This window comes from Thermochaetoides thermophila, assembly GCF_000221225.1.
Source record: "Thermochaetoides thermophila DSM 1495 unplaced genomic scaffold scf7180000011822, whole genome shotgun sequence".
In the NCBI taxonomy this organism is placed as follows: Eukaryota; Fungi; Ascomycota; class Sordariomycetes; order Sordariales; family Chaetomiaceae; genus Thermochaetoides; species Thermochaetoides thermophila.
Window position 1 is genome coordinate 1,621,622 of NW_006383038.1, and position 24,700 is coordinate 1,646,321.

Sequence of the window (24,700 nt, forward strand, 5' to 3'; positions counted from 1 at the left end):
TGGGGAGAGGACAGCCGAAGTTAAGGTTTGAACGGTTAGTCCAAGGTATCAGCTGTGGTAAATGCTCCTTATCAGGATGAAAATCGAGTTCTCCAAAGGAAATAGCATGACGCTCATTGTGAGGACGATACCTTATTTGACCACTTGCCCCTGACAACAGGTACTAGGCCATCATGTTTCGATAGCCAGACCAACACACAGGGTAGGATACTTTTATATGCCAAATCACATGAGCTTAATCCAGAGTGTTTGGCATTTTAATAAGGTAACGAACTAAATATGTGAATAGGTTAGGAGCACTAAGATCAAGGTTGCAAGATGGCTTGCAAAGAAGACAATGAATCGCTGATAGTTGGGCGCAATACTGCACCCATAACGCCGTGGAGCCTTGAACTCACACAAACGCATGGGTTCCTATCCCATACCATTGGATTCAACAGATCAAAGAAAGGGAAAAGAAAATAATAAACTAACCCACAAACTCCGTCCCAAATGCCAAGCATCAAACTATCTTTAATAGGAGTCATTATGGTCCCATTCCTGTCTCTGGACCGTTCCCTCATGGTGAGATCTATCGCGAAGAAGGGTTGCGATACCAATGCCCTCCCTAGCCTTCCCTTTGCGATCGGAAGAGGTATCACCGATAGAACAATAAGTCCCTTGACTCCGAACGATGGGTAAGCCACACACTGGGTCAGTCCTGTGGCCTCATTCTACTTGAGCCGTGTCCTTCTCGATACCAAGTGCCTCATCACTGTTCGCCGAGAAGCCGGGCAGTGATATCGCCCATATATGCCTCTTCCAACTCGTAGTCTTCACCTCCATTGCGGTCGATACCCACATAGATGAACGCCTCGACCACAGCGTCGACGTCAAAACCCATGTTGACAAACCTATCCACGAGATCTTTATTGTAGCCTTTGTACCTATCGAAATGAGTCAGCATGACACCTAGAAGCACACATGGATAATCCTCTCAGGGATGCTGGTCTGTTCGAAGCACCGGTAAACCCAGTTCCGTTCAATATATCCATACCTTGACAAGTCATTTGTCACCTGAGGCTTGGCCAATGCCTTATAGTTATGGGGGATGTAATCTCTCCTGGGGGCACCGGCATACTGAACAGCCCACTCGTGAGCCTTGCGGGCAAACTCATCTGGGCGTTCGAGCATCATCTTGGCCACTTCGGCATCCTGGGGGTCTTTGGGGTTCGGCGACTCGAGCAGCATGCGCAGCGAGATAAGTGCCATTTTGATTGTCCCAACTGGGGACCAACCAGAACCTAGAGTATCGAGGCAGATTGCACCCTGACCAGGGGCAAAAAAAGAATGGTTCAACACTCGTCAGTATGAGCTCTTGCATCACAATGGAGACTTGCCTATGGTTGTGGCTGGAGCAAGTCCCCTCGACATTGAATGGTCACACCTACCGTGACGCTGCTGACATTGGGATGCCAGATCTTGGTATCGAATTTCATGATGGGCGACTTAAATGGGTACATTTCAGGAATGATGATGTCGATTTGGAACGTTCCCCCGGCATAAGGTGTGTCTGGAGGACCGGGGAAAGTGCCCTTGAGGTGTGTCAGGTTAGACGGATCGACTGGATAGGCGACTACACCCGAGTTGTCCTTGTCATTGTGGATGTCTGCCAACTCCTTCGCAATGCGTCGCTCTCTGGTGGTGGCCATCGTTCGGCTTCTATCTCCTGTAAGAGAGCACCACTGATATCCCTGAAGATCTGGACAGTTGTTGTGTTTTTTTCTCACGCTATAACGCAGAGTAGGTCGCTTTGGAAGTTGAGAAAGCCAGGAGGTCTGCGGTTTTGGCACAGGGCAGAATAAGTGGGGACGTCCAAGTACAAGCAGAAAGGGTGGGAGCTTGGAGGGGCTGAGCGGTACAGTGAAGGCTGTAGGCAACAAAAGGAATGGGATGGAAGAGCTCGATCTTCTTGATGGTGATAGCAAGGCTGGAATACAAGCAGACGGAAATAAAGAATCTATTGCATGAGACACGGAATGTGTGGAAGTGTCTTGAAGAAGGCGAGTTGTTCAACTGCTTTAGGAATTTCAGGTCACCAGTCAGCTGTACAGAATGCCCACAGAGCACAAACACGCATCCAATGATCCGGGGTGCCCAACCCGCAAGCATTCATGCTTTGGAACAGTCTGCCTGCACTGACCCAACAGGGTCCAGTTGACTTCCAAGGTTCATGCTATTTGGGGATTACAATCGAAGTCTGATGCAACCATTTGGCCATCCAGCACGGGGCCCAGTTGTCCTTCGATGATGGCAGCCCATGTAAAAAAGAGGCAGTCCGAAACATCGTAACGGCCACACAATCCAATCGACAGGATAGGTAGATAGGTACCTGGGACCCAAAAAGACTACTCGGGAACGTCTACCCAAAGAACAACGAAGTAAGAAGCTGCTATGGGGCTGCCCACCGAGCTGGCAAAGTGGAGAGAAGCCAGACTGGATCTTTCCACTCTCCTCCCAACTGACACCTGCACTCAGCTGTCTGTAAATCCGTGCGGTACATTACCAAAACCATCCTTGTCGGGATTGCGAGCGGGTACGTGGCCCGTGCACCGCTGGCGTGTCGCGCTGCCGCCTAGCGGCTGCCAGCCAAAGCCGGAGCTGGTGCCCATCAATCAATCGGACCTGTCGAAGCGTGAATAGGAAATAGCCAAGCCCAACGCCCAACTTGAACTTCCAACATTTATACTATCCACCCTGGGAGCCACCAACCTAAATATTTTGACAGCGCAAATAAGGATCGGTGTTTTGATCACACCTGATACATCCACGCACCTAGTCGAACTACCGATTTCAGCCGGGGTTGGACCAACACCGACATCATGGTAAATGGTCCACTTCCCGAAGCGTCAGGGCGATGATCGGTCTCATCTAACGTGCTTTACAGGGCCAGAGTCAGTCGGGTATGGGTGGTGGTCACGATGGTCGCGATGAAAAAGACAAGAAGGTTCGGCCTCCCTCCCGACGAGTCTATGGGCGTTCCCTCTGCTCTCAGCCTTATCGCCACACACCCTATCGCTGACATACAATGATGCAATAGAAAGAAAAGCCGAAGTATGAACCGCCTCCGAGGCCTACTACCCGCGTAGGCCGTAAGAAGAAGAAGCAAGGCGGCGCCAGTGCCGCTTCCAAATTGCCTCCCGTCTTCCCAACAAGCAGATGCAAGCTTCGGCTGTTACGCATGCAGCGCATTCATGACCACCTGCTTCTTGAAGAGGAATATGTCGAGAACCAGGAGCGCCTGCGGAAAGCTAAAGCAGCTAAGGATAGTTCAGGCTCATCTTCAGAACTGGATACCGTGGACCGGCTGGCAGATGAGCGCAGCCGTGTGGACGACATGCGTGGCAGCCCTATGGGTGTCGGCACTCTCGAAGAAATGATTGACGACGACCATGCCATTGTCTCCAGCGCTACCGGTCCAGAGTACTACGTTAGCATCATGAGCTTTGTGGACAAGGACCTTTTGGAACCGGGTGCAAGCGTTCTTCTTCACCACAAAACTGTCAGCATTGTCGGCGTTCTCACGGATGATACAGATCCTCTTGTGAGCGTCATGAAACTGGAGAAAGCTCCTACAGAGTCATATGCAGATATCGGTGGCCTGGAGCAGCAAATCCAAGAGGTACGAGAGTCGGTCGAGCTCCCTTTGTTGCATCCCGAACTTTACGAGGAGATGGGCATCAAGCCACCTAAGGGTGTTATTCTCTACGGTGCTCCTGGTACTGGCAAGACACTCCTTGCCAAAGCTGTAGCAAACCAAACATCTGCAACCTTCCTACGTATCGTTGGGAGCGAGCTGATTCAGAAATATCTTGGAGACGGTCCGCGGTTGGTCCGCCAGCTCTTCCAGGTAAGTGACGGTTGAGATCCTCTGTTTTAGCTTGAGCTAATTCCTGGCAGGTTGCTGCTGAAAATGCGCCGTCAATCGTATTTATCGACGAGATTGATGCTATTGGTACGAAACGTTATGACTCGACATCGGGTGGTGAGCGCGAAGTTCAACGCACTATGCTCGAGCTTTTGAACCAGCTAGATGGCTTTGATGACCGCGGCGACGTGAAGGTTATCATGGCAACGAACAAAATAGAGAGTCTTGATCCGGCACTCATCCGGCCTGGACGAATTGACCGCAAGATCCTATTTGAGAACCCGGACCAGAACACAAAGCGCAAAATCTTTGCTCTCCATACCAGTAAAATGTCGCTGGCCGAAGATGTCGACCTGGAGGAATTTATCGCCCAGAAAGATGACCTTTCAGGAGCAGACATCAAGGCCATATGCACTGAGGCGGGTCTTATGGCGCTACGCGAGCGCCGCATGCGTGTACAGATGAGCGACTTCCGTGCCGCTCGGGAAAGGGTACTTCGTACAAAGCAGGAGGGAGAGCCAGAGGGTCTGTACTTGTAGTTTTAATAGGGTAGATCTGAACTTGCACGCTAGACTGGTAAATAAAGCCAGGTATATTGAACTTGGTGGCATTGTTCCGGAGAAGTGAGAAGTGTTTCTTAATAGATGCTTCTCGAAATTGACCCATCCTTGGTATGATGCTTATCGCATTTATGAATATCCTTTTGGAACTGGTTCCTTGAGCCAAACCCAAAGGCTTCGCCTGATTACTTGTTGATATCTAAGGCAATCTTTCAATGATCTCGTAACATGGCCTGGTCATTAATAATATGGCATTATAAGCCTTAGGGAGCAGGAGCAATTGGTGGTGTTTGGACATGAGATGCTAGAAGCCCACAGCGTACAAGCTTTGGTCCTGAGGGGTTGATTTCGCATTGGTAGTAGAACGTATTGTTACAGTGCTGGATAGATACTGGAAAAACAAAAAAGTGGATGATTTCAGCGTACACTTGACGTTTTATAAAAAATTACAGTGGGAACTGTGAGGCTCGAACTCACGACCTCAGGATAACTCCCAACTGTTGTTGGGATCATACTATAGTATGAGACCTGCGCTCTTCCAACTGAGCCAAGCTCCCTATTCAGCTGTTTGATAGCTCTACATTTGAGCCCCAAGTACTGCAATCTCGCGTCAGTGCTTGGAAGACTAGCTTTATCACTCTACTCTTGTTCCACCATACATAATTCTGAGTGCTAACCTCCTAGCCTAGTCGAATGGTGAGATTCCAGCTGATTAGTTCCATCAATCCGAAGCAAAATAATTCTGCTGTTTTACACAGCAACTAGTCAAGTGAAAGCAAATATGCATCTTATTTACCAAATGCTATATTTGGGTGATTGCTAGATATACGTGCTTATTCTGCACGATAGGCTTGCCTTAGTTATTAAGACATCTAGAAGAGCTATATCTTCTTTGTTTGTAAGTACGTAGCTATAATGGTTAATCTTCTTTTCCCTGCTTTTGGTACACTGGTCCAAGACACCTCTACGTCTGACGATCCACAAGATCAGCACGTCAACTGTATGCCGTACACACCGTAACCATGACATACCTAACACTGTGGATCACTGCAGAGTTATCGAGGAATTGATGAGAGGTTCTTTCACTTTGATACCTTGGCATGCAAAGACTTGGGGGTAGGGTCTAGAGAAACGTACAGAAACAATGTGACGTCGGTATCAGCGCCACTGGGCATCACATGCATGATTGCTCTTGGAACATGAACATCATATAAACAACAATCACTAGGAAGTATAATTGAGGTATTATGAACCTGGCTTCCGTGCTGCATACATTTGGCCATCTGCTTGCGTTGGTTGATATTAAGTGAGATTGCACTTTACTCTGATTGCCGAAGGCATCGTACCTTCCGCTGATAGAAGGCAATGCGTGAAATATTTTGTTATAAAGATCATTGCAGGGCACTTGCTTCAGTTAGGATCTTGTAAAAATGTCCTGCTCAAAGTCCTTATGTTCTGACTGCAAAACCGATCATCTAGAGGTCTGATGTTGCTCCACTTAGATACTTCATAGTTCTTTGCTTCTCAGCCTCACAAGGCAAGCTGATCTGAGAGGGTGTCAACGCTCCTCGTCGAGCTTAGCTAGGGGACGAAACAATGAAGAAAACAACAAGGTCCACAGTATGTACTCGCAAAAGATAAGAAATATTCCATGTGCATTTCAACATAGTTGGTAGTTTCAACTGCATGTGGGACGTATGCAACAAAACATAACTTGGAGTTAGTGCACTGTTTCCTCGGGGCTTCTTTCAGCATTGTAGGTGGCAAAATTTTAGCATCTCCTTATCTAATTTCTGAATGTAATCATACATTAGAAATCTATCGTCTTTTGTGAGCACATACGGGAGGTTGGGTTTATGTGATTACCGGGTTATTATATATGCTTTTGGGCCTTGCGCTCCTCGTCTGAACATAGGGTGCTTCCCATATTGGAGGTGCAGTAGAGTGTTTCTTAAGTAATTGCAAACACTCTAGGTAGTTCACAAGAGAGAGCATTAAACTGGGAGTAACAGAAGAGTCATGGTAATCCCATAACATTCCCTATTAGCGGATGAGAAAAATGGTGGCGGCAAAATTTGTTGATTAACAAATTCTGCTCCTTACTATTGAGGAGCTCTTGTTTACAGGATCATCCAGGAGCCCATAAAGGTCCCCTCATATCTGATTTTCGGTAGAGCATCGTTACTTTTAGGCTGTATAGACTGGAGCGTGGCCGGAATGGTTGACAGCGCCCCGACTCTCTATCGGAGATGTCACTACGTCATAGTATCCACCAGTTCCTGGCTTCCCTGTAACAGCCCCCCTGCGCAATCTCTGCGAAGAGAGACCGTGCGGTAGATGTTGAAGGACAAGGGTTAAGTATCCAACAAACCATAAAGGCTGAATGGTGTCTGAATACAACATGAGTATGTCCCGAAACTGCCTGCAAAAAAGGGACAATTACATTTTGCTTGCGCATTCCTTGCTTCCTCATTGCATTCACCAATCTAGACTGGCCGAGGTACAGATTATTCGTCGTTCAATTCTGCTTTAAGTGGGGTAATGGCCAAGCCAGTCTGATAGCCGCGCACCGAGGACTTAGGTGCATCCTTCCTGCACGGCCGTCATGACCCCTTTTTGGCTAGCAGCCGGGTATTTCATGTGCTTTCTTCTTCCCATGCAAACCTCAGTCTCCATTGATTGATCTCATTTTATGAGGTCCCAAGCCTGGGACGCACAGTGAAACAGATAGCCGTTGCCCATCCCCACCAACCACGCAAATGAAGTCGAGCCCTGAACCACCGCGCCAATCTAGAGGAAAATCGCATAAAGGACACAGGATTGCCAGTTGCTACCGCGTTTAGTAGCCGTAGGCCGCGAGGGCCTCCGAGACCTTGGGATCGACCTTGGCCGCCGCAGCCTTCTTTGCCTCGGAAAGCTGCCTGGCGGCCAGCTTCTTGCGCTCGTAATAGGCGGCGCCCTTCGCCTTGCGCCTCTCCTCGAGTCTGAAGTTCTGTCAGTATCCCAGAGAAATCGAACTGCGAAATATCGGGTTGCAAAAAAAATTAGCTCCACGTACCTCGCAACAACGTCCTGGTACTTCCAACCAACTTCATGGCTGAGACGGCCCACAGTGCAGTACTTGCGTCCGGGCTGGAGCCGAAGAACACGGAGGGCCTGAGGAACAACCATCTTCTTCTTCTTGTCGTACGGCGGAGGAACGCCCTCGAAGACCTTGAGGCGCTCAAGGGCGGCAGCGCCGCGAGCGGTCTTATGGGGGATCATGCCACGGACAGCCTTGTAGAAGATACGGGAGGGAGCGCGGAAGTGGAAGGGACCTGCCGATTGTCAGACTCGTGGGATTCGTGCACTGCCGATCGCTAGAGGTCGACTCACCGCCGCGGGTGGGGTTGTACCGGGTCATCTTGCGAAGATAGGCATGGTACTTGACTATCTCGAGTGTCAGCACCGCACTCCCATTATCTCCCAGCCGCTAAGACGAAGTACTGCATTGGGTTTTGAGGGAGTGTATCGGTCACATACGCTTAGCGCGGAAGAACTCGCCCGAGATGTTCAAGGCCTCGCAGCGGACGACGACAATCTTCTGGCCGCTAAGGAGCTGCTTGGCGACAATGCTGGCCAGGCGGCCAAGCAGGTGGCCCTTGCCATCGATCACAACCTGTATGAGAGAGTCCAAAGGTCAGCTATTTGCAACTCTAGCTTTTGCACCCTTAGATTCCGCTATGGTGTCGCAAATCTCGACGCAGCTCGGTTGCGGTCGTGGTCGCTCGGTCTCGAGAAGACGAATCGCAGTGATGGAGATGTCAAGATGGTAATGCCGCGCACAGCTCTGAATAAGGTGCCGATTTTGAGAATGAAAATCAAAAGGATTCACACATACCACAGACTCGAACGAAGACATTTTGCCGGTGGTGAGCTGGGCAAAACGGGGAAATGAAAGAAAGGTTGATCAGGCACACTCCGGCTGATCGAGTAGCAGCTGGCTGCTTCCTGAACCTTGTGGTGTTGATGGTCGGTCTTCGACTTTTTTGTGTGTGCTGAAAATTGGCCCTGCGGGCACTGAAGCCGGCGGAAATGCACTAACCCCGATTTGGACACTGTGGGTGTCTGCAAGCCAGCAAGCCTGATGCCTTAGGCATCAATGAGTAGGGTTAGACCTATGGATAACACGGCTCTGGTGAGACCCACAGACCCAGCTCCCCAGACCCACCAGGAGCCCATCTGGGCCATGGTTTGGTTGACGCTCTTCAGTAATTATGGAAAGGCATGTTTCAGGATGCTGATTTAGATGTGTCCAGTCATCTGTGGCTAGTTTTGTGAGCTGAGAAAGCGCTGTCGCAGTGCCCGGCGATTGCTATTCCCTGCAAGTAGCCAGCCTCTTGTTTCTTAATATTTCAGTGGGTCTACGGCAGGATTTTCAGAGCCAGGATGCTCAATGAGGACACTAATGCTCTCTTAAAAACCTGTGACAGTGATGTATAGGAAATGTAAACCGCCAACACTGAAGGTCACAGGTCATATTGTGTCCAAGCATACGGGGGCCTTAGATACAAAGCTAATGTACATGATCTACAGTGACAGCCAAAAATCACTATGTGTTATGACGTAAGAAAGCTGGTGTAGAATCTACAGATGGCTAGCTGATCAATTGGAAGCTGTTTGAGATAAGGGAAGAGAACGGATAAGATTCCGATGACGCGGAAGAGGGCGGCCAGGATCCGGCTACCTTATCTTTGCATCATCTATTTCCTTCAGAACATCTTGGACAGCCTTAACGAGCTCCTTGCGCCTGGGTCGTGCCCCTTCTTCGCCAGAGGTCTCAACTGCGTCGAGCTTCAAAAGTACTTGTTGCATGATGGTCTCTGAAAGCTTCCTGTGTTCCTCTTCACGTTTTTTAGGATCCGATGGAGGGTTCACCGCGAAAGCTTTGCAGAGGGGTAACAATTGGGTGTTGAAATGGATCGCGATGTTGTTGAGCCTTTCGATCGGACCACCCGGAATACCAGCAGGGGCGCTGGCAGTTGACAACGCTGAGCCAGACGGGGACTGAGTTCGAACCCTTGATTTAGCTCGCTTGTGGCAGCCGTGTGTCGGGGAGTTCAGGCTTGCGGGGGCACTATCGCGAGGGCTACGCGTGTCGTGTTGGTCTGCAGTTCGGCCTGTTTGGCTCCTTCGCCGGAAATCTGCTGGAGCCTCTGGAGACTCCTTTGGTGACCTAGGTGTGTTGACATGTCCACCAACCCGTTTCTTTCTGTGGCGTTTGATCGCAGGAACATCTTCATCACTTTCGCCGCTACTTTCGAGGTCAGTGTCGCCAAACGTCATTAAAACCTCGCTGTTATGCTTCAGGCCGTATTCCCGCACAGGCTTATTACTATCAGACAGACGACGGCCTTTGTAGAACAATTTCATTCGATTCGCCTGGCGGTCTGAGAGATCCAAAATCATTTGAATGCGATCGCGAACGTCCCCGACCAAGAGCTTGCCGTCACCAATTGAAAAGGCCGGAAAGTGTTCAGGGTATGTGATGCCGTTATGCCTGATTAAGAGGACATCATCATCTGGGAGGGATTGCCCATAGGAAGGTCCAGGAGCAGAGTGTGAATAGCTGCCATAAAGTTCGGATGCGGGTGTACGGAGCCGAGGAATATCCATGCCATTCTCTTCAATCTCGGCAGAGGTGATATAACTGAAATCATCATCGGTCACGTCAGGAACGCCATCCTGACCAAGAATTGAATTGAAAGGCGAGAGTGCTGTAGCGGATGAGGGGGAGGCGCGAGCCGAAAAACCGTAGCGAGGCATAGTCGCGGATTGTCGATTTTCTAACCAACTTCGAGCGGCGATAACAGGCAGAATACCGAGAATAATGAGCGCTAAGACTGAGGTGCAAAGGGTTGTTCGAGACAAGTTGGTCGCTGCTTGGAAAAAAGCAATGAAGGTCGACAGGCAGTCAGCGGTGGTCCTCAAGCTCGTCAGCGGCGATACCACAGGTTTCTGCACTGTCGAGGTAATGTTGCGGGCAAAGCCTGCAAGACAGGCACCGACTGATGCCCAAAGCCCGGATTCGGAAGCCACCTTGTTGGCGTTTATTTGGCCTCACAAGCAGAATCCACTGGCTGAGAAGTGGAATGTAGAAAATTGGAAAGTAGGTAGGACAAACGAGTGCCTATTAGCTGGCTCGCCGCCGACTGCGGTGGAGGCGACGCTTCAAACAAGATATCTGATGCCCAGTGGGCGGATGCATCAGTTGGGCAAGGGAAGGTTGGAAGGCAAGCGGGCCACGTCTGAGCGACGGGAGTCGGTTTGCACAAAGTTTTCGTTGAAAGAGAACCCAAGATTCCCACAAGGTCTTTACGTCCTTGTGGTGAACAGGTGATGAATGATCCTTGCCTTCGGCGAGGAGCGCGACGGAAACGCGACGATAACACGTTTAGGGATGCGGTTAATATGGTGAACCGACCAGTCGATTGATCGCGCTTGGCTGAGGTGGGCTATCTAACTCTCTCGATTGATCCATTAAGGTCCTTCAGTCAGGGTTTGGATGAACGCGCTGTCGACTAGGTCCACGTATTCGGCAACCCCGCCTTCTAGTTTGGGAAAGAAACCTGGCCTTACTCTAAAACATTCCAATATTTTTCCGGGTAAATGTACTCAACTACCTTAGGTACCGACCTAGGGAGAAACCGATTTCTTATGCTAGTCTGGTAAAAAATAATGTTGGCTAGCTCTTATTATATCTTTGAAAATCATTCAACATATTATATTTATTATAAAAAGGTGCTTGATATACATAGTTGACGAAACAGTGCACTCATCCGTGGGCATGCGGGTACGCCGCAAGATAGGCAACCGTAACGTCGAATTGACAGTAATGAATTTTTGTTCGATACGTAGAGTCGGCCCCAATTTTTTTTTTCCCCAAATCTCCTACCTGCTCAAAAGTGCTCCGATCAATTGGCACCTTGTATCTGCCTGCCTTTGCATCACCGCGACTGAACCAGCATCGTTGGCCAGCAAGAGTTTGATTCCTAGTATTTGCATTGCTGTCTACCTATCGGCAACATCTGTGCTTCTCACCGCGTAACCAGCAGTCGAATCAAACTGTACGCAGACGTACTTCTTCCACGGGCCGCCAATCAGACTGCCCCTGCTGCGGTTTATAAAAGGAGCCTTCCTACCCCTCGTTTCCCCGCTTCATTTTGACGACAGTTTCTCATCAACTTCCATGTCCTTCATCTTCCGTCGATTCTTCTCATCTCCACAGCCTGCCACAATGGAAGCCGCTCAAAAAAAGGTCCAGCAGATGATCGATGACAATGCTGTTAGTACGTGTACTTTCATGTGGCTTTGTTTTGTCCTCCCCCCTCATAACCATCCGTTATTCCCACCGCCCGGTAGCAGTTTGCTTTGGACCCATGAACTTTGCTATTAACTTAAAACTTTCTCTAGTGGTTTTCAGCAAGTCGTACTGCCCATACTGCAACAACACCAAGCGCATCCTTGAGGAACTGAATGCCAGATACACTGCCTACGAACTTAATCAAGAAAGCGATGGTGATGAGATCCAGGCCGCTTTGCACAAAATGACGGGGCAAAGAACTGTTCCAAACATATTCATTGGTCGCGTACATATTGGTGGCAACTCAGATCTCGAAGCGGTGGTGAAGAATGGCAAGGACGGCAAGAGGATTGAGGATCTTCTCAGCGAAGCTGGTGCTCTCTGAGTGAATGCCGTTTGTTACTGGAGGTGTAAAATGCATCGACTTGCGTTTGAGTTCAGATACCCATGGCCAAAAGCATAAGTCTCTCTAAAGCCATAATCGAGTACATTAGTGAATCCTCATATTGGACAGTCTACGTCTCTGCCTTTACTACGGGCACGACTTGTGCTTCCACAGTTCCCACCGGCCGTTCAACGAAGCCCATGATCCCATCCACAATATTCTTTCTTGCAGCCTCGCTGGCTACCTTTTTCCCTGCAAGCCAGTTCAACCACAGCGCTCTCGTTAGTCTTTCATCTTCCACTGTGCCTAATAGCTGCCTACTGGAGCTGCTCCCGCGTTCATTTTTGCCACTGTCGTACACCAGAGCCAACTTCCCCTGCTGATCCCGGATCAGCAGGAGCTCTCTTCGTTTTGGCACGCTTCCTCTCTTGAAGGCAGCACGGAATTTTCGCACAGCCTCTCCAAACGCTTCATCATCAACGTTGTTCCCAGCAATACTGGGTGCACGAGCCTGAATTGCCCGCACAAACCCATCACGAAGGTGGTGAAAATCGGTGTCACGGACGGGGACGATGCGAAACGCGGACCGTGCAGGTATGCCACGTGCGAGAAGGTCATTCCATATGCGCTCGCCTTCATTGTTATCAAGTAGTTGTGTACGTAGTTGATCTCGTTCTTCCGGGATCAAAGTTGTCGCGATCGGATTAACATGCTTGATGAGGGCAGACTGGAGCGCTGCAAGGTCGGTAGTGGCAACGTAGTAGCCCACGAGGTAGACTTGGAGATTCACAAAGGTGACGGTTCGCACGCCCATGCCGACAAGGGTGTACTCTGTCTCTCTGGCTGGAGAACCGGGGAATGCTGATGAAGACGAGGGGTTGCTACTATAGTCTGAGAGGGTGATTGTGCGGGGGAAAGTAGGCACGGTGTTGTTTCCTGTCGGAACAAGCTCACAGCCCTGGTCATCATGGACGATAACCTGGCGGCCTGCAACATTGGCTCCGGAGAGGAGATCGGAAGCTGAATGTTTTTCAGTATCGAACTTGATGCCTTTGTCGAGTTCACGCTTCAGCTTCCATGCAGTATATATGAAGGAGACGATACCGGCAATGGTACCGCACCACAGAAATATGCGGCGCTGACGGTGATACTCCTCAGACTGCTGAGCAAGGCGATAGATGTTAAGATTTTCGACTGCGCGGGTTGGCGGTCGCTTGTTGTGTCGGAAAAGAAATGTTCGACGGGCGATATGGGGCTGAAGAGAAGGCGTTTTCACAACCCCGGGGAGTCGGCGACCAATACTTTGTCGAAGCATTGTGATCGGTGATGAGTACAAGAGGAATGCTGACAAGCTATTTATGTTGGTGCCTGTCGTTGAAGTCAGCCAAGTACCACGTCCGCTTCTGAATATCATGTTTTGGCCGACATTGTCCTGATCCAATGGTTCAAGCAGATTGATCGATACAGCACGAATTGCTGCGAAGCAACGGATCAAACTCCACAACCAAGTCCGTCTGGTGGGTTCATGTACGACGTAATGACCGTGCTTGGAGCTGGCTGCAGTGAGTGCTTTGCTCGGTAGGAATCAGCTGAGAATGGCCCCTTTATAGTGGGTAAACTTACAAGCAGAAGCACCAATGTCGATTGTAGTATTGATTACTTACTGAGTAGAGAGAAAATATTATATATAGAATATAGTTTTAACTAAGTTAATAGTTACGGTCAGAGTGTTAGCCAATCAGGAGACTGGATGCGACGATCCACGTACTTCCCTGAAATGGGTTTGGGCTTGGCCCAAGGCTTGTGGATCAGGGTTCTCACAGATTCAGAAGCACTGCGGTCACCAGCTGGTTTTGGGCAACTGTTTATGTTGCTGGCTGGCAAACTCTCCGTCCTCCTCTGCTTACAAGAAATCTATCTACCTTATATACTCAAGTCTTTGTCATGATCCACAAAGGCTTTATCTGGAAGAGGGGGCCCGTGCAGCCAACTGATCAGAGTTGTGACCATCAAACCCGGATATCTCTTCTCAGTGATCCCACACATTGGGGGGAGTTTCTCAACACTAAGAGGCATTGATACTCAACATCCAAGCATGTTGACCTTCAACGGTCTGTGCCGTTGAGGAGGAAGGAGCAATCGAAGCCACAGGGGGTATGAGATATAGATAGATCCAAGCAGGGCCATCTGGCTGAAGAAGCTCCCCAGTCAGCAATACAAACAGTTGTTTGTTCAACTAGTGATCATAGCGATCATTCTAACAGTTTGACAACTCCTGCTTTTCAGGTCCAGCGGCTTGGCATCTCTCGAATCCATTTCAAGAGGCCTGTTTGGATCGTCACACCTTTATCTCTTAAGGGTCTTATAGTCCTTCCTGAGTATCTCTTGGCTTGACGACCTTTCGAGGCCGCATGAGCCGTGTTTTTATTGGTCCTTTGCGCCAGGCACATTTCCCGCATGACACCTTTGTTGATCGTAACGTTGTGGAATCGTCACAATGATACTGCTAGCATAAGAAAACCCTTCTCACTTTAGCGCGTATCTATATATGTGACAATCCAACAACCCCCTGAGATGGGTTCGAAGGCAGTGGGCAGGCTGTAGAACCTGAGGGACTGGGGTCCTCCCACAGTAGAGTATGTGGTCAACTGCTGTCACCAGGTGTTGGTTGACAATTGTTTCTATTGCTGACTGAGGAAGTCCTCATCGTAGTTCTGGAGATGGGAGATTCTATTACATGTTTATACTCGAGGACCGTTGGTACGCCTGCCCTGCCATTCAGATTATCATCGACCAAGTTCAGGATTATCGTCAAGGTAGAAGTCCATTGTCGGTGACAGCGACAGTTTTCCTTGCCTGTGATTGTTGTCCTCACGTCTCACTTGGAGCTTCCTCCCTCCACTACCCCGGGGCTGGTGGTCCACATCTGGGCCGTAACAATGAGTAAGCATAAATTTTCAGATGGATGCGTATTTAAGAGATAACTTTATGAATAATCTTCAATATAGGAGAATTATTTTACTAGATGTGCAAGCAAACTCTTAGTTACCTCACTTGATTCTTTATTATTATGTTCTTATTTATCCTCACCTTAGGAACGTCTTGAAACCTTTCTTTCTGTTAAAATTGATTACTTCCCTGCCTTGCTCTACCTACTACCACCTTCAAATTTTTTTAAAACTTATGATTTTTTTTTGTCGTTCGTTGCGCCTTTGCGGTGGGGTAAAGGGCTGTCTGTGTGACCTGGGATCCTCAGTCGCCCATTCCGCTCGAGTAGGCGCTTCCAGAGGCTAAGGCCTCGGTCTGCGCTCTGCACTGGTCGAGCTAGGACCGCTCACCGTTCAGCCTACCCTGCCAAGCGTTGGGGGCAGACCTGTCCAGGTGCTCCTTGACAGCTGGCTACCTAGGCGGGTCATAGCCAACAGCCCACTCCACCGTCATCTGCAAGCTGCCTGGAACCTCTGCAACGATCGGCTCGACTCTCCTCTCCATCCGCCAGTCTTCCCTTTGCGAGCAATCAGAACAAACCGCTCTCTGCTGCAGGAAGTTCAGAACATTGCAGCAATGAGGCATCACGATCTGCCTGACCAAGCTGTTGGAAATGGTCGTTCCGCACCTGGCCCTCCGAACGATACGGAACTCGAACCAGACACAGACCAAACCCCGCGGCCGCCGATGGATTCGCGATCGACATCGTCGTCCGGCTCACCCACCCCAGCGGAACGTGAAGAGCAAGAATACGACCTCTACTTTGGCTTGAATGATTCCCAGTCTTCTCTTCCAGTTCCGAATTTGAAGGATATGCACGTTGTGGACGAATACCTCCCGCCCGTTCATTGTCTACCTAACGAGATCTTGATCGCGATCTTCTCCAGGCTAGGTACCACCACTGATCTCCTCCACGTTATGTTAACTTGCAAGCGATGGGCTCGCAACGTCGTTGATCTCCTGTGGCATCGTCCCGCGTGCACTACCTGGGAGCGGCATTCCTCGATCTGCAGGACTTTAGGCTTGGAGAATCCTTATTTTTGTTATCGCGACTTCGTCAAACGCCTTAATTTGACCGCTATCGCCCCGCAGATCAACGATGGCAGCGTTCTCCCTTTCCAGGACTGCACCCGTATCGAGCGTCTAACGCTCGCAGGCTGCCGGAACTTGACCGACTCAGGCCTCATTCCTCTTGTTGAGAACAACAACCATCTTGTGTCGCTTGATATTTCTCTAGGCGATCAGATCACCGAACAGTCAATCTATACCGTCGCTAAACACTGCCCACGTCTGCAAGGCTTGAATATCTCCGGGTGTACCAGGATCTCGAATGAAAGCTTAATTGAACTGGCTCAGCGTTGCCGCTATCTCAAGAGGGTATGAATTAGTGTCTTGTTGCCCCAGTTTGCGTTCCTCCCCCCTATGGTTTTATGATTATATGCTAAAATGAGTCGGTTTAGTTGAAACTTAATGAGTGCACCCAAGTAACCGACAAGACTGTGCTTGCCTTCGCCGAGAACTGTCCCAATATTCTCGAGATTGACCTTCAGCAATGCCGACTGGTTGGAAATGAGCCCATCACTGCAATCTTCACCAAGGGCCGGGCTTTGCGTGAGCTTCGACTTGTTGGATGCGAAATGATTGATGATGGTGCGTTCCTTGCGCTTCCTCCGAATAAGAAGTATGACCATCTTCGCATCTTGGACCTCAGCTCTTGCAGCAGGATCACGGACCGTGCTGTCGAAAAGATAATTGAAGTAGCGCCGCGCATTCGCAATGTGGTGTTGCAGAAGTGTCGCAACTTGACCGACGCTGCTGTCTATGCAATATCACGATTGGGCAAGAACCTTCATTTTCTCCATCTCGGCCACTGTGGTCATATCACAGACGACGGGGTCAAGCGCTTGGTGTCGGCATGCACCCGTATTCGTTACATTGATCTCGGCTGCTGCCAACACTTGACAGACGAGTCTGTAAAGTTGCTCGCCAATCTGCCAAAGCTCAAGCGGGTTGGCCTTGTGAAGTGCACCAACATTACAGATGCAAGCATTATCGCTTTGGCAGAAGCCAATCGCAGGCCACGTGTGCGCAGGGATGAGAATGGGAATGCGTACACCATTCCCGGGGACTACACAACTAGTTACAGCAGTCTCGAGAGAGTTCATCTCAGTTACTGCACAAATTTGACGCTCAGGGTAAGATTACCAGGGCTCTCTAGCCACCTCTTTAACTATAATCTCTCTTCTAACACAAAAATTGTGCAGAGCATCATTCGATTGTTGAATTATTGCCCACGGCTGACTCATCTCAGTCTGACTGGGGTTCCCGCATTCCTGAGACGAGATCTAGCGGTATTTTCCAGAGATGCACCGCCAGGTATGTTCTCATCCCTTAACCCATGTCAACATCCTCTTGCTAATCCTTTCCATTCAGAGTTTACCCAGCATCAGCGTGAGGTGTTTTGCGTATTTTCCGGCCAGGGTGTCGTCAATCTGCGGGAGTACCTGAACAGCTCTGAGGTGCAAGAAATGCACCAGTTTGATGATATGGGCGTCTCTAACCAAGCTGGCGGCCCTGTCTTTACCACTAACCCTGCTTCGGCTCAAGGAATTCCTCCTCTCCTTCAAACTGCCGATGGTGGGTTCGAGGATGGTGATGCCGACGCTGTGGTTGACGATGACGACGGTGTCGATGTGTCGGAGATGATCATCGATGGACAGCCACTCCCAAATCATCAAGTCGGACTGGGGCTCAATACCGCCGCCGCCGCCGCCTCACCACTCCCGCCCCCTCCTTTAGTTCCTCCCTCAGGTCGAACAAACCCCACACCCCTTGATTACGTTGCCGAGTCTTCAGCGGCGGCGGCGGCTGCGGCGGCTGCATTATTCCCGCAGCACTTCTTACCTCCGATCGACCAAACCGGACCGGTCTTGGTATCTGCACCAATGTCTTCAACTCATCAAGCGGCCCTAACGGTGAATGATGAGGCAGTTGATGTTAGCCTGGCCATGGCTATAAACTCAGCCATGAACACACCAATTGCCGAGGAGCAGACTGCTCCAGGAGCTGAGCAGCATGGTTTATCCATGTCGGCTGTAACTTCGTCTCTACCCCGCCAGAATGCTCCAAGGAATGTTTAGATGGTAGGGATACTTGGTTTTTTTTGGGGGGGGGGGTAGGTATGGGGGGGCAACGAGTGAGGAGCGGGTGCTTGGGATGGCGTAGAACATGTTTATGGGCGTTTGTTGCTTCGCTTGCTTACTCCTTTCCTGGCAGTGTTCAGATCTTTAAGTGGAGCATTGATACCCAGGGTCAACGAGGTTTTCCTTCGAACGACATCTTCCCACATCCTCTCAGTTCTCCTCGTTTTCATGGCTGGTTCAGTCCTCATTTCAGCATCACTACTTTCACAGTTGCTCTTCGTGACAGGAGTATGTGTCACAAGTGGTCAGACGTCAGGCGTGCGTTGTTGATTTGCAACGAAGCTGACTCATGGTGTGGGAATTTGAGCTTGGTCTTGATATTACCAGCTATGGACATTGTGGCGTTGACTATGGCGTTGGTGTACGCGTGGAGAATCCCAAGATCAAGTTCAGGACTTGACTGTTGTGGAGAGAATAGTATCGCGACTTATGAAGACCAAGTAAACAAGGACATGCCGGACGGTTCGAGTATTTGATTTTATTTTTTTTTCATCCTCTTTTTCCACAGTATGGGATTAGGGCTCAAGGACGTTATTTGGACCAGCAACAGGCAGAGAACATAACTCTTTGGGCTCAAAGATGGCGTCTGAAATGAGAAACGCCCGGTTGCCTGCCCATTAATTCGCATACCATGCTCACAATATGGTGTTTCTCCAGTCAAATTATGGATAATGAACGGTTGATTCCTGTTGACGGGTGCTGGGCAACCGGATAACTATAGCACAATTTCCTGAGAGAATTTACTAATGGGGGTCTTAATGCAATAAATCAACAATATCAGCTGCCTGCGGACGGACGTCCTTCGGTCAATAGTAGTCCACTAGTAAGTAATTGTGTGCCTTGTGCGTGGCCATCGTCATATGGAGATGTCAATTGTTCAAAGTCTTGGCCAGTCTGTTTTGAAGCTACCATAACAAGCTAGGTACTTACGTACAACTCCATTCGACCTGCACTAGTACGGTCCTTTTTAATGGGACTCTGAGGGAAAGTACCCGCGGCTCTTCAAGCAAAGTTTGGAAGTTAGGTTCTCACCAGCATATCATAGTTTCCTTTTGCTTTTGTCATCTTTATTGTTGTATCTCAGACGTCTCTGTCACCAGCAACTCTGGTTGTGCCTGCATTCTGCATCAAAACACGAGACAGAGTTCAGTGGTCATGACTTCCAAGCTTTCTGGACCCACGGGGATTACAGCCCAGGAAAAATGTGCTCTTCCTCTCTACGGAAGGGATTGAGAAGCATTAGAAAGATATTGTCAACCTCCTCTCTGTTTCTGCTAGGCTGTCATAGAGTGAGGAGGACGCCACCAGAATAATTTCGCCCGCAGTTCACCATCCAATAGCTGTCACGGACGGATCCGAAAGAAATGGAGGGAAAAGAGGTTAGTGATACAACCGTCGCCCAGATAAAGCCAGAGATCATTCTCTTCCGAGGATTCACTTGGACACTCCGCCATGTTTGGTCTCCGTTTGTCGTCAAGCTCGAGGCACGCCTACGTTTTGCTGGCGTCCCTTATAAGGCAGCGGCCGGCACGCCAAGGGAAGCACCTCGGGGAAAGGTGCCATACATTCAACTGGGAAATAACCCCGCGCTGATCGGCGATTCGACAATCATTATCCGCACGTTGATCGATCAGGGAATCATGCCGGACTTAAACAAGGAGCTATCAGGAGAGGACAAGGCACGAGACTTAGCTATTAGAGCACTCTTGGAAGACAAATTGTACTTTTTCCTGGTATGTTCGCAAGAGAAGCTTCATTGTGATATGACCAATAGCTTGTGCCAGCCACACTAACAGCAACCTAGGTTCGAGAGCGCTGGGAAGACAACTACTACAAAATGCGCGATGGAGTTTTGGAGCCTCTGCCTTACCCGGTCCGCATGGTTGTCGGCTACCTCGTCCATCGCAGGACCATGGAGATGTTATACGGCCAAGGCGTTTTGCGTTACACCAAAGTGGAGGCTGCAGCACTGCGTCGTGAAATATGGGAAGCTATTGCTGAAATGCTTAAGGAGTCACAATCCAAGCTTGTGCTGCAAGGAGCATGTCATGATATTCTTAAGCCGTTTTGGATCCTGGGGGGACAGAATCCTACCGAGGCCGATGCAGTTGTCTTTGGCTTCATTGTTTCCAGCCTGGTTTGTGAGGCGTATGTGGTATCCCACAGTATTGTTGGCCGGCTTTGCTTGGATAAGTACTGATACTCTACAGGGGCCCCGAGACAGCAAACATGATACGGAGCTTTCCTGTGCTTTTGCAATACGCCACCGCAATTCACGACACGTATTTCAATGAGTATCAGGGCTGGAAATAGTGCATTGGAAGACGGTCAAAATTGCTGGGTTGTAATTTGAGGACTCGGAAGCGAAGGAAAAGTAGCACAGTTTTGTATGGATAGACATGGCTTGGTCCAACCTCGAAAAGTCTGCGAATCGTTACACCAAGATAATATAGTGCGTAGTTGTACTATGCAAATGAGCTGACCTCTAAGGTGATAGAATTTGGTAGTTGAATGTTGGTTCTCGATTCTTCCGCTTGTTGGCCGGGATTGCGAGATAACTCTAGCCAGTTTGTCGAAGCTGCAGCTAAGTTTTTTTTTTTGTTTTTTTTTTTTTTTTTTTTGCTGAATGTCACCGTCAGGTTTTTGGGTCTTTAGCCATATCGCCCGTACACACTGGTGTGGTCAAAATTGCACTTAATCACAATCAGCGTTTATTGTATCGCTCAATCAAGTCCGATGATGTCCAGGTGATCTCATGCAGCCTGCGGCAAAACTTCTTGCCTTCAGACGAAAGACTACGGTTTGGCGGTATAACTTGTAAGCCCTCTTGCAAGTTTCATTGACCATAAAAGGTCATACTTTCTAGTCTATGATATGACAATGTCTTGAGAATTGATTGTCTACACAAGATGATATGAGAATAACGAAAGGCCCTCTCTTTCATATTGGTACATCCAGCTGCAATCCAAATGGGCCCATCATATACCGTTCATCCATTTAGTCTGATACCTGGTGGCTCTTTAATGGTGCTATGGTATCGCCAACTTACAATGGAGGAAAGGATAGTGTTCAATTCACTGCGTCATGAACCTGACTACACTTTTACAAAAGTACGCGGAAAAGGCCAGCAAAGGTTTACGATTGAATGGGCTCCCAGTAGATAAGGTCCAAGATATTGGAAAACGAGCAACTTCGCAGTGCAGTAGGTTAGCATTGACCTTATCTTGAGAGCTGCCATATGCAATGATAATGTGCGACTTTGCAGCTGATTTATGGTTAAGCGGGTAAACCTCGACGCCTGAAATTGGATTGTTTGGTTGCTAAGTGTTATTCTTACAAAGACAGCAGCTATTAAGAATATGTATGCCACAAGCATAAGTTCTTCGAGGAGGTAGTAATGTGGTACTTGTTGTCTAGAACCATCGTATCAGCCAATGTTTGGTCACCTAGGAAGCGGCTGGTCAAAAGGGTATACATTGCACCAATATATTCCGGTGCCGTAGCTACAGGCCAGCAGACGGCAGCGTCGAGGGCCGGTACGCCAGATACCATCAACGCTCCTGATCTGAAGTAAGAAATATCTGACGATATCGGCATTACTAGTAGTCAACTGGCATCAGCACTACACGTCCTGGGGCCGTAGTCGGAGAAATCCTCGGTCTCTGTAGGGGACACTGGCGTCCAGCCATCAGCGGATATCTTGCTGATTTCCCAAAACAGAACACGAAGATGGGACTTTAAGGTTCCATGAAGACAAAATGAGGACGGCCTACCTCGACATGTTGTGTATACAGGTTCCCGCGAGCAGCGGCAGTAACATTTCTGTACTATCAATTGGTGATATGAGGCTCACCTGCTGCTTTGCGTTCTAGGTAGTTTTCTTCTGGCTGCTTACCAGCAGCAGCAGAAATTTTGTAAAGGTTTAGCGAAAAGAACAGCCACTAAAATCCAGAATATGGTCAAATCACTTACCAAGAAGACAAGGCAAAAAGTGTAAGAAGGGATTGGAGAGAGAAGACCCCCGCGATTCTGGATGGATTGATCGTAGTTGATGTGCCCTTGTGGCTCCGCGTAGGATAGCAGAGCGTGGGACCAGATGCAGGCGTCAGCTGTATAATATGAGTCATGAGGGCAACGCGGTAGCCCGAGGGAAACGTAAATGACTATATACAACTTGACAGCGTAATACGTCGTTGATGTCGACGTTTAAATAAAAATAATGTTGCATTCAGGCAACTTCCTTCAAATCCTGAACCACACCCTTTGAAACCACATGCGAGATATTTTGGCCACAATGATAGAACAGAGGATCACCACGATAACTTGGTTTCAGGCCCCCCTGAATAAGATCTCGAGTAACAAGCCATAATCGGATATGGTGCTAAATAGGACAAACATTTCGTCGGAAACATACCAGTTTCCTGGACTTCTCCCCAAATGAAAGCGTGGACTGCTTGGAGTCTGGCCGCAAAGTTAAGATATCTTGCTGCATGTTGCCTGTGTAAGACGTCATCAATCCATTATTTGTACTTACTGAGCTGTTGGTGAGGATGCAGCGGGTGTTCTTGAGTGTTACTGCTAGTTACCATCTGGAGACCCCCATTAGCACTGAAGGTTACCGTAGAAGTTGAAGTATTTGAGGCTACGTAGACATATAATTCAAGATGGTCACTAATGATGAGTAATTCCGACAATTGCATATACCTGTCGGGCAAGCTTTGATTAGCTGATAGCAACACATCGAGGGAAGCCATCTCAATGAACGGCGTCGTTACTCAGCCATGAGAGAAGCCCAAGGGTCCAACATGGTTGATAGTCTTGAAGATACCATCGACAAGCATGCGCTGCATTTGACGGACGTTATCGATTTGTGTCTATTCTGTCCCCACTGCATCGTGTTTGCAGGCCATGCTAAACAGCAAAGGTTTTGAAAGAGTAAACAATGTGTGTCTATTGTGGCCTCCGGACCGGAAGTACCTATTGAGTCACGTTGTGACCTGGCTGATGATTCCTAGGTGAATTCCAGGAAGACTTGGTATTCTTATCGATAAGATAAATGGTCTGGGAGCGGCAGGTACGTACTTGCCTCTTGACAAGCGGGGCAGTTGGTTCCTGGATCATATGGAGGAAGCAGTGTCGGGCTTGGACATTGGGTGGGGTTATCCTATAGGTATCCCTCGTCAGGTATCCCTCATCAGGTGGAGCAGCCACCTTGTGGGTGTTGGGAAAGTGACCGACTGGATGCCCAAACAGGAGAGGCGGCTTATCTCATCGATGGCTTCTGCATTGGCAGTCAATTTTGATCAATAGCGAGCCTGTTCTCCCGTCAACCACACCACGCGGCTTCAGACCACCGACCAACATATACCCATCCATAACATCAACATGAGTAACCGACAGACACCAAAAAGGCAGCGGCACCGCAATCATGGTAGCAGCAGTGTGCCACGCCAGGTGGGAGCATCGGACTACGAGTCGGACGCAGCCCAATACCTGGAGAGCCGCGAACCAATAGATCCGCCCGCTCCGCGTTCCCCCCTCGCGACAACACTGAGCTCAGTCTGCGCGTGCTCCGACGCTACCAGCCAACAATTCGCACGATCCTTGCCATCGCCGCAAATGCCGTCGCCTACTCATTCCTTGAGGCATCGCAAAGCTGGGAAAAGCATGGCGCTGAGGGCACAATGTTCGTCTGTGACCAGGACCCAGTTCCGACACCCACCGGCCAAGTGTTACCGCGCCAATGTGTCTTCGTCTTGAACCGGCGGAGCATGGACAATCTTGTCATTGACCTTCTCCGCGTCACCGACTGCGAGGTGGTTGGCGAATTAATCGTCTTCCGCTTCGAGGACGATACAAGCCAGGGAGAGGACGGTGGCCGCGAGAAGAAAATTATTGGATTATGGATACACGCCGACGAGACGAATATACGTGAAGTCTACACAAGCTTAATACTGGGCGCCTGGCAACAGGCGCGCCTTGCCGTGGATGCCTATATCCAAGCAATGGCAGGCAATCCTGTGAGCAGCAGCGTGGAGCCTACAAACCCTCAACCTGCTGCGTCCTTCACGACCACGCCTCTTGCTGGAAAGCGCATAAGCGTGTCCGACCTGTTCAGGCAGAAGAATGGTGGTTGAAGGAGCCATGATCGCTGCAGACAACTCATGGGGCCAAGGAGCGTCGATGCGTTTAACAGTTTCTCGCCGCCTATCCCCTTGGTCACAGTGCAAGAATGTAATACACACTGTCTTACCTTGGGCCCTGCTACCTACCGCAGCATGCTCGAGACTTCCCCGCCACTGCCTTTCTGAGTTT

The 24,700-nt window shown here is 49.3% G+C and overlaps 9 protein-coding genes and 1 non-coding gene across 10 annotated transcripts; 5 read left to right on the forward strand and 5 right to left on the reverse strand.

The window, feature by feature from the left end:
- Window positions 1-751: 751 nt before the first annotated feature.
- Window positions 752-1,691, reverse strand: CTHT_0068810 (putative ubiquitin carrier protein; the record flags this gene model as incomplete). Its single annotated transcript, XM_006697103.1, has 3 exons — window positions 752-926; window positions 1,037-1,308; window positions 1,431-1,691. The coding sequence occupies 3 exons, from the start codon at window positions 1,689-1,691 to the stop codon at window positions 752-754; spliced, it is 708 nt and encodes a 235-aa protein (XP_006697166.1).
- A 1,170-nt stretch (window positions 1,692-2,861) lies between these two features.
- On the forward strand, window positions 2,862-4,446 carry CTHT_0068820 (26S protease regulatory subunit 4-like protein; the record flags this gene model as incomplete). The annotated part of the gene is made up of 4 exons (XM_006697104.1): window positions 2,862-2,864; window positions 2,927-2,986; window positions 3,080-3,889; window positions 3,940-4,446. 4 exons carry the CDS (start codon window positions 2,862-2,864, stop codon window positions 4,444-4,446), a joined length of 1,380 nt encoding a protein of 459 aa, XP_006697167.1.
- Window positions 4,447-4,919: 473 nt separating this feature from the next.
- Window positions 4,920-5,024, reverse strand: CTHT_0068830. The gene is made up of 2 exons: window positions 4,986-5,024; window positions 4,920-4,957 (listed from the first exon to the last, which is right to left on the reverse strand). It is a non-coding gene; the product is annotated as a tRNA-Met (tRNA).
- Window positions 5,025-7,306: 2,282 nt separating this feature from the next.
- On the reverse strand, window positions 7,307-8,368 carry CTHT_0068840 (60S ribosomal protein uL13; the record flags this gene model as incomplete). Its single annotated transcript, XM_006697105.1, has 5 exons — window positions 7,307-7,451; window positions 7,526-7,784; window positions 7,843-7,896; window positions 7,990-8,125; window positions 8,348-8,368. 5 exons carry the CDS (start codon window positions 8,366-8,368, stop codon window positions 7,307-7,309), a joined length of 615 nt encoding a protein of 204 aa, XP_006697168.1.
- Window positions 8,369-9,189: 821 nt separating this feature from the next.
- Window positions 9,190-10,272, reverse strand: CTHT_0068850 (uncharacterized protein; the record flags this gene model as incomplete). The annotated part of the gene is made up of 1 exon (XM_006697106.1): window positions 9,190-10,272. One exon carries the CDS (start codon window positions 10,270-10,272, stop codon window positions 9,190-9,192), a length of 1,083 nt encoding a protein of 360 aa, XP_006697169.1.
- Window positions 10,273-11,743: 1,471 nt separating this feature from the next.
- On the forward strand, window positions 11,744-12,194 carry CTHT_0068860 (uncharacterized protein; the record flags this gene model as incomplete). The annotated part of the gene is made up of 2 exons (XM_006697107.1): window positions 11,744-11,795; window positions 11,920-12,194. The coding sequence occupies 2 exons, from the start codon at window positions 11,744-11,746 to the stop codon at window positions 12,192-12,194; spliced, it is 327 nt and encodes a 108-aa protein (XP_006697170.1).
- A 130-nt stretch (window positions 12,195-12,324) lies between these two features.
- On the reverse strand, window positions 12,325-13,509 carry CTHT_0068870 (chalcone isomerase-like protein; the record flags this gene model as incomplete). Its single annotated transcript, XM_006697108.1, has 1 exon — window positions 12,325-13,509. The coding sequence occupies one exon, from the start codon at window positions 13,507-13,509 to the stop codon at window positions 12,325-12,327; it is 1,185 nt and encodes a 394-aa protein (XP_006697171.1).
- A 2,249-nt stretch (window positions 13,510-15,758) lies between these two features.
- On the forward strand, window positions 15,759-18,322 carry CTHT_0068880 (uncharacterized protein; the record flags this gene model as incomplete). The annotated part of the gene is made up of 4 exons (XM_006697109.1): window positions 15,759-16,559; window positions 16,643-17,377; window positions 17,447-17,558; window positions 17,616-18,322. The coding sequence occupies 4 exons, from the start codon at window positions 15,759-15,761 to the stop codon at window positions 18,320-18,322; spliced, it is 2,355 nt and encodes a 784-aa protein (XP_006697172.1).
- Window positions 18,323-19,749: 1,427 nt separating this feature from the next.
- Window positions 19,750-20,698, forward strand: CTHT_0068890 (uncharacterized protein; the record flags this gene model as incomplete). Its single annotated transcript, XM_006697110.1, has 3 exons — window positions 19,750-20,118; window positions 20,190-20,533; window positions 20,596-20,698. The coding sequence occupies 3 exons, from the start codon at window positions 19,750-19,752 to the stop codon at window positions 20,696-20,698; spliced, it is 816 nt and encodes a 271-aa protein (XP_006697173.1).
- A 3,115-nt stretch (window positions 20,699-23,813) lies between these two features.
- Window positions 23,814-24,522, forward strand: CTHT_0068900 (M7G(5')pppn diphosphatase-like protein; the record flags this gene model as incomplete). Its single annotated transcript, XM_006697111.1, has 2 exons — window positions 23,814-23,839; window positions 23,901-24,522. The coding sequence occupies 2 exons, from the start codon at window positions 23,814-23,816 to the stop codon at window positions 24,520-24,522; spliced, it is 648 nt and encodes a 215-aa protein (XP_006697174.1).
- Window positions 24,523-24,700: the final 178 nt, after the last annotated feature.